At 34.8% G+C, this 8,371-nt stretch overlaps 1 protein-coding gene across 1 annotated transcript in view; it reads left to right on the top strand.

Annotated features, from left to right (window-relative positions):
- The window catches only part of LOC118735400 (metal transporter CNNM4), a gene marked incomplete at its 3' end in the record, with an annotated part of 111,337 nt that extends 107,508 nt beyond the window's left edge, over positions 1–3,829 (top strand). The window contains 5 exon segments of the mRNA XM_036465122.1: positions 1,992–2,207; positions 2,275–2,448; positions 2,518–3,163; positions 3,265–3,531; positions 3,603–3,829. Of these exon segments, the coding sequence (XP_036321015.1) occupies positions 1,992–2,207; positions 2,275–2,448; positions 2,518–3,163; positions 3,265–3,531; positions 3,603–3,829 (1,530 nt within the window).
- Between the last annotated feature and the right edge of the window lie 4,542 nt (positions 3,830–8,371).

The raw sequence follows: 8,371 nt of genomic DNA on the forward strand, positions 1-8,371 counted from the left end.
TTTTATCAGTACAGTACTGATTTTTTTACTCATGTACTGATTTTATTAATTTCTTCAATCAGTACGCTTAAGTCCTGATTTTTCAAAATTTGTACTGATTTGTACTGAATTTTCAATTCAAACAAAATACCTTAGGATTTTCTTAAGGTTTTACATAACGCTTGAGCTTCCTTAAACTGTACTGTAAAAAGTAAAAAGAGAATAATGTAATTATGGTTGACATGTTTTAGATAATGAGATATGCCCAAAAAATTAATAGAACAAAAAGATCAATCGTTTTATAGGCGTATCGCCGGATCGTTCGGACCAGTTGCGATAATATGGTGGAGCTTAAATTCTTTAAAAAGAAGGCTTAAATTTTTTTTTTTGTCGAGTGTTGTTAGTTATCTCGAAAATAACTTTCAGTTTAATAACAACAAATTTGAATATTCGAATTTCTTTTGCCTATAACTTACAACTCTTTCTTCTCAATTTACTGACATTGTAAAAGAGTTTGGCATAAAAGACATAGAGTTAGACACTCTTTTTAGCGAATTCTTTGTCTTTCAAAGTTTTTGCGGAGTTGAAAAAATTATCTAAGCCATGAGGAATATAGATGAAGTCCTTAAAAAGTGGTACTTTCTCACAGTTTGAAAAAATATTTCATTTGGTTTTTTCAATACCACACTCAAACGAAGAAACAGATCCTCTCTGTATTAAGTAAGTATAAAGTCCGATTTGTGGCGTGCGCCTTGATATTGTCACACAAAGCGGAGGGACCTACAGTTTTACGCCGACTCCGAACGGCGATTGTATTTTTATGAGAAGCTGTTTTTCATGGCAGAAATACACTGGGAGGTTTGACATTGCCTGCCGAGGGACGACCGATGTTAAGAAAAAACCTTTTTTCTATATTTTTGCGATGTTGCTTTGACCAGGGTTTGAACCCAGGCGTTGTGGAGTGGAAGCGCGCACTGCTTACCATTACACCACAGCGGCCGACAAGAATGTCATAAATATAAAATAATTTATTGTCTGTATAATGATGTGTACCCTCATGTTAATATTAATAACACTTTTATTTTTTATGAACCATATTTTATCTATATACCAAAATATTTTTAAAAACAAGAACTCTGGCGTTTTGATGTTACTGTTACTCACATTCATAATTTTTCTTTGAATAAAAATGTACTGAAAAGTACTAGTACAAGCACTGTCGGACAGGCGATCCTTCTTATCTATCATGTTTGCCTACAACATCCTATCTGGTAGCATTCAATGCCAAGACATTACCAATCTCTTCAAATGGAATTAGTCAACTTTTCAATTACGTAGTTGTAAGCTTTTTATTGAGGCTACATACAGCATGCATACAATGAGCCAATAGCCAGAAATATAAGGCTTTGTAATTCTCATGCCACACTTTTAAATTTTAGTGATGATAAATGTAATGTTAAACCTAATCTTTTTAAAGTCTATAATTAATGCATAATTAAACATTGTCTTGAGTTAGGTAATAGTCTGTAAGAATACTATTTTCTGTAGACTAGTGAATAATGAAATAAATAAATGATATGTGTAGAAAGGCACTCTAACATTTTGGCTGTTTTACAGAGTATTTATAAAACAACTAATTTGTTAATGTAGTAGTTAGTTGTCTATAAATTCAATTAAAAGTTTAGTGAGCAATCTACCGATTTTGAGAGAAAATAAGTTAGGAGCTTTCTACGTTAAGGTAACGATATTCAAACTTAAAATTGTTTAACACTCAACAAACTTGTTTGCTACCTCATTTTGTTAGACAGTGTTTGTTTTTAAAAATAGTAAGTCGTTTTTTTTTAATGCCTGCACCACGAAATTCCGTTCGGACCAGAAACAGCAAAGCTTAAAAAAAAAATTCGATTTAAGTTTTTAAAGGGTGTCGGCAAAGTTTATTTTCCTCAAAATCGTTTGGAACAATTTGAGCTGTCATCCTGTAAACTAAGCTCATTTATTATCTTTACTTACAGATCCTTTGCAACACTGGTTCGGCTCGCGAACGACAATATGCCAGAATTATTCAACCAGTCCGTGATCAAGGAAATTTCTTACTCTGCAGTATTCTATTGGGTAATGTGTTGGTGAACTCTACATTCACTATTCTCTTGGATGGATTAACGTCGGGTCTTTTTGCTGTTATTGTGTCCACGCTTGCAATTGTTATATGTGGTGAAATCACACCTCAGGTTAATTCTTATTTCATTTGACCTCTCAACTTCTTATATTACAACATATATAATATACCCACCACAGGCTGTTTGTTCTCGTCACGGTTTGGCGATAGGTGCTAAAACAATTGGAATTACAAAAGTAGTAATGGTGCTCACATTCCCAATGTCATATCCGATTTCAAAAATGTTAGATTGTGCGTTGGGTGAAGAAATCGGTAATGTTTATAATCGGGAGCGTCTAAAGGAATTGGTGAAGGTATGTAAAGACAAATGCTCATTAAAACTGAAAGTAGCTTTCACTTTCACTTCTGTGCCATTATACTAGGTCACAACTGGTGTTAACGATCTAGATAAGAATGAAGTCAATATTATTTCTGGTGCACTGGAGTTGCGTAAAAAGACTGTATCCGATGTAATGACACATATCGATGATGCTTTCATGCTATCACTTGACTCTGTTTTAGACTTTTCAACTGTGTCGGATATTATGAAGTCAGGTTTCTCCCGTATACCCGTCTACGATGGGGATAGGAAAAATATCGTTACCCTGTTGTACATTAAAGACTTGGCATTTGTTGATACCGATGATAATACCCCATTACGTACGCTTTGCGAGTTCTATCAGAATCCTGTACATTTCGTTTTTGAGGATATGACTCTGGATCTTATGTTTAATCAATTTAAAGATGGTACGATCGGCCATATTGCATTTGTACATCGCGTAAACAACGAGGGTGACGGCGATCCATTCTATGAAACAATCGGTCTCGTAACTCTTGAAGATGTTATTGAAGAGTTAATTCAGGCTGAGATTGTTGATGAAACGGACGTATACATCGACAATCGCACGAAGGTGCGTCGCAATCGCAGCAAAAAGCAGGACTTCTCCGCTTTTGCTGAACGTCGTGAAAATCAAAAAATACGCATTTCTCCACAACTCACACTGGCCACGTTCCAGTATTTAAGTACATGTAAGTGTGCTAATGTTTATGTTCACAGCCATCTTTATGTTCAATGTTTATTTGCCAAGCTTTAATTTATTTAATCCATCCATAATTTGTAATTTTCATAGCTGTCGATGCCTTTAAAAAGGAAGTCGTTTCCGAAACAATCTTGCGGCGCCTACTTAATCAAGATATTATCCATGCCATCAAGTGCAAGGGTAAAAGCAAAGATGATCCCCGTCTGTTTATTTACCAACAAGGAAAGGCAGTGGATTTCTTCGTACTTATTTTAGAAGGACGTGTCGAAGTAACTGTTGGTAAAGAGAATTTACTCTTCGAAAGTGGCGCATTTACTTACTTTGGTACCGCAGCACTTCAACCAAATGTTGTTGTTGGTAAGTAATCAGATACTTTTGAGTCAACTAAACAAATTTGTTTAATTAAATATTTATTTTAATGCCAAAAGATTCGCCTACTCAACAATTACGTGGATCTATTCAGTCATTGAACATAGATGCCAAGATTCGCCAGACATTTATACCAGACTATTCGGTTCGTGCAGTCACTGATGTCGTCTACATCGCTATAAAGCGTAGCCTTTACTTAACTGCCAAGAAAGCGACACTTTTAGAAAAGACCCGCAAGAGTGGCATTGAAATAAACAGTGAAATAACTGATGATGAAGTGGAAAAGGTAAGTTCATAAGCACTATGATAAATGTGTTTTTACTTACGCTAGGGATAATATTTTAATTGATAGACTGTAGGAAACATAGGGATAGAGTGTGTGGTGTCATATCTACATTAGTAAGTAGTTGGTTTTCGGTAACTGGTGTTATCAATGGGACTAAAAAAATAACTTTTGTAGTATTAATGAAGCGGTTTCGCTTTCGGAGAATACCTCTGGCAGAATGGTAAGGGACTTGAAAATCTATGTGTTAAGCCCTATGTGTCGTACCAGATGATGTTAATCAATGTTTCAAATGCTGTTAAAAATGTTCCGGTGGCCAAATGAAATATCTATTTCTAGAGTCAAGTTATGGTAGGTCACCTGTAATTTGGCGTATAGTTTTTGAAACTCAAGTTCTAATTAAACAGCTGTGTCCATGAAACAAATGTACAAAATATGAACTGGCTCGAAAAAATGTTTTTAATGGTCCATAAATAAATAAAAATGGTGTGTTTGGGTCAGGGCTACAAACCGCTCCAAAAATTGAAGCGGTTCTATTCAGTGGTTCGAACCACTTAGAAATAACTTGTACCGGTACGAGAACCGGTTCATTAGTATCTCAGAACCGCGGGACAGTTCGATTCGAATGGTTCAATTTTTTAAATAGTAACATCCAAATCCAAAATTTGTATGAAAATATTATTACAATAATATCACAAAATAACAACAATGCACATTCAAAATGGCGGATGTAATATAGTAGTTCCAATCACATAGTTTAAATTTCTGTATATTTCAGCGAGGAGTAACCAGAACTAAAAATGTTGAATAGATTTTTAAAGGTGAAACAGTGCACTTTAAGGTAAAATTTGTGCCAATATGCGAAAACTTTATTTCCTATTTTATAAGTTTTAAATTAAAAAAGGCCATTTTCATGCCTTTAGGTTAGAATATCACATAAACCTTGCATGCTGGAGTACTTCTGGATTCAGCGTAAAAAATTGAATAGGAAATAGATGGTTTAGTTTTTGAGTCTAGGATTTTTCCAAATTTCTTGGCCTGTTTAATGAACTGGTATCCTTAAATGAAGAGGTGAAGTTAGAAGAAAGTATTATTTAAGTGGTTTATATTAAATTACGTACATATTTTTTTTTTTAGATAAAATTATTATCTGAATAAACTTTTTTAAAGTTTTAGCGAGTCGTAATTCTAGTAGAGTAGACCAAATCCCAGAACTCACGGAGTTCATATCAAACGAATACATTTAAGCAGTTTTACCCAGAGTACGAAAAAAAAACCGAACGTATCACTACCCATTGCCACAAGTACGAAAAGTTTGTGTTCCTTTTCTCATAATGTTCGCGAGCGCTAATAATACACGATACGTTTCAACGGCAGCCGAGCACAAACCAAACGAATCGTTTGTTCTTCTGCTCACTTGCATGGTTTCGATTGTGGTAAAGGGACTCATCCTGAGCAAAACCAAAACACAAAACAAAAGGAATCATTTCTTTAGTGCTCAGCAAATTGAGGTTTTCTATGAAGTTAGCAGAATGATTCAGCTGCTTCAGTAGATTTATGTACATTGTGTGTTTGTATATTTACGTATTTGCAAAATGCCACGTACTATGATATGCACCAGGGTTGTTGCGAATATTATTCCGAAATAAAAGTCTTTTCCGGATAATAGATAAACCACTTATCCAAGTTAAACAAGTTTGGTAGTGAAAGAGGACTAAAATAGCTTTAAAACTGAAATGTCTAAACGAGGAAAGCCACATATTGCACAGTATGTACATACAAACCAGGGTTGTTGCGAAAATTCGCATTCGCATTCGCAACCGCGGAGATTCCGCATTAATTTTAACATTCGCATTCGCTTTCGCATTCGCAATAATCAATGCGGAGCTTTTGCGAATGCGAATGTTGTGCAAGTGCACCGATAAAACGTATATCTGGCAAACAATATAACAAATTGTAGCCAATATTTTTTGCCTGTGGTCGTTGGAGTATTTGTGTAACAAAACTGGTCAAACTTTGATAAAAATGTCTTTAAACTTATTATTTCTTAAGCTATATAATCGAGCAGTTGTACAAGTTCCCACTTCTAATTGACCTTTGACGTACGTCAAAGAGAACATAGCCCTTTTAATAATATATATTTTTTGTTTTCTCTTCTTTAAATACCTGCATTTCTTTCTTTATTATGATTTTTTTTTTGACCAATCTTAAAAAAACTAGTAGACTAAAAGAAGAAAGTGTGCGCTGTAATTTTAAACCAAATTTTCGTGATTTGCTCTTGATGTTACATATCGTCACCTGAAATACAAAAAGTCGTAACTAATAAAAAATTCAAAGTTCAGTTTTTGATTGATATGATGGATTTCATCGAATTTCAACTCCCACATCAGTTACGTCTTTTTGCATTTCAGGTGACGATATATTCCAAGGCGACTTAATATAAGGTGATAGCAGGAGTACAAAAACAAGAATTTACATGTATTTTGTTTATGCTTTGGCGGCATAAACTGTCAAAATCTGTAAGTGTGTGTAGAAATTCAAACAAAATTTTTCAATTTGATATCAGAAGCCGTGCGGCGAAACACATACACAAAATCAGCTGAGCTAGTAACACCACCTTATATTAATTCGCCTTGATATATTCGTTTCAATCATTTCAAATGTGGCTCTTTGGGGAATTTATTTTAAGAAAAAATTTTAAAAACAGTAATTTTGTTTACTTGTCGAGCAATATTTTTTCATAGATATATATGTACATTGGATCCTTGCCCAAAGGTCTCTGTGGTAAAACTCTCCCCTACGTCTCCCTTCTTTGCTATTTAAAATGAAAGATTTTAGCTCCTACAATAGGGATTTCCAGCAAAAATCTTCAACATTTAGCTATAAAGAGAATCGATGCTGAAATATTTAAAAAGCTATAGGTCCGACCTTTAATTAGGTAAGAATTACGTAACTATCTGAAACCCTCATCATTCGTGATTCCAATAATTCAAATGATTATAAAAAAACGGGGTGCTTTTTTAAAAAAATAACAATATTCTGATCCGATTCGGCTGGCAGCCAGGATCTCAAAAACAGAATTTTGTTCAAAATTTTCATTCCTGGAAAATAATAATATATTTTCCATATCCACCTATTTAGCTCGCTATAAGCACAAATTCTTCAAACCAGTCGCAGAAGACCCATTAAAAATGAATTGCAAAAACTAAAATCGAAAAACGCTGATGACGTTACAAGTTCCCCAAATTCTGAAACTGCTAAAGGAATGAGAATGAAGAATTCTTTTAAAAAAGCTTCAGAAAAACCTAACACATCTGGTTTGGTTTGTAAGCGCTGTTTAAGCAACGATCTCACCATTATGCTAGATTCTTCAAGTGAACATGAAAGTCAGGAGGATACATCTGACATTTGCAGCCCCGATGCAATTCTCATTACTTTTTATTAAATAAAATTTTCAATTTTTAAATTCAAGTACTAAGTAAAATAAACATTAAAAATTACTCACTTTTAAATTTTTTTATTTACCTAAATAACTTAGTTTACTTACCTGGTTATTTCTTAAAAATAACTGACATCCGTATTCGCATCCGCGGATGTTAGCTGTTAGACATCCGCATCCGCCTTCGCATCCGCGGATGTCTAAAATTTTTCATTCGCAACATCTTTAATACAAACCTTTTATGAGCGAAACTAAACGATACCAATACGTTTGCTATTGCTTGTTTTCAATATTGAGCGTTTCCAATCTGACGCTATCTATGCAAACAAACATAGTCTAGTCAACTGTCATTTTCTTCCTTGAGCGGAACGTACGCAAGGTACCCATTCTGACGGGGCCATTAGTTTTCGTGCACTTGATCTCAGAAAGCAGAGCAGAAATTTTCAATCGCTCGTCATATTTTTCCATGTATTTAAAATTGAGTGACATTTAGTCTTTGGTTGTGGAAGAGTCCTAAACTAACTGTCACCGTGGGTTACTTGTCAGAGGAACATCCCTTGCAACTGCATGGACAACCAGCTGCCAAGAAAAATAACTACGTGTAAGTGCAAGATTCAATAGGTTATTTCCCTTACAATCCGGACCGGATCCGGTAATTAGAGAATAAGCGAAAAGTTTGCTGTCAAAAATGGAACATAATTCAGCAGTTCCGGAGCGCAAAAAACCACATTTCGTGCCCAGAATTTGAGAAACAGCTTATTCTCGTTGTTTTTGTTTTCGTCACTTAAATGCAAACTCTTGGAAATTGAATTGCTGTTTCACAAATTTGATTTTAGGAATATAAAGATTGAAATTGCTTCACTATTCCTTAAAAGCACCAAGTAAATGCAGGCAACATGTAAACACAAAACCGCTGATATGCACTTTGACGCTTTATCCATTTTTACCCGGAGAAAAAGTCCGGGCTGTTTCGGGCAAGAAGAAGAAGACACTTACGATCCAATACGTTCCAATTTTCGCTCTCTATTACCCATTTTGTTGAGCACGGGAATGATTTCTGGGCTATTTTGGGCACCCGCGGCATCCCGCGTTACATACGGGAAAGA

This window comes from Rhagoletis pomonella, unplaced genomic scaffold, assembly GCF_013731165.1.
Source record: "Rhagoletis pomonella isolate Grant_MI unplaced genomic scaffold, Rhpom_1.0 Rhpom_scaffold_00003, whole genome shotgun sequence".
Lineage (NCBI taxonomy): Eukaryota > Metazoa > Arthropoda > Insecta > Diptera > Tephritidae > Rhagoletis > Rhagoletis pomonella.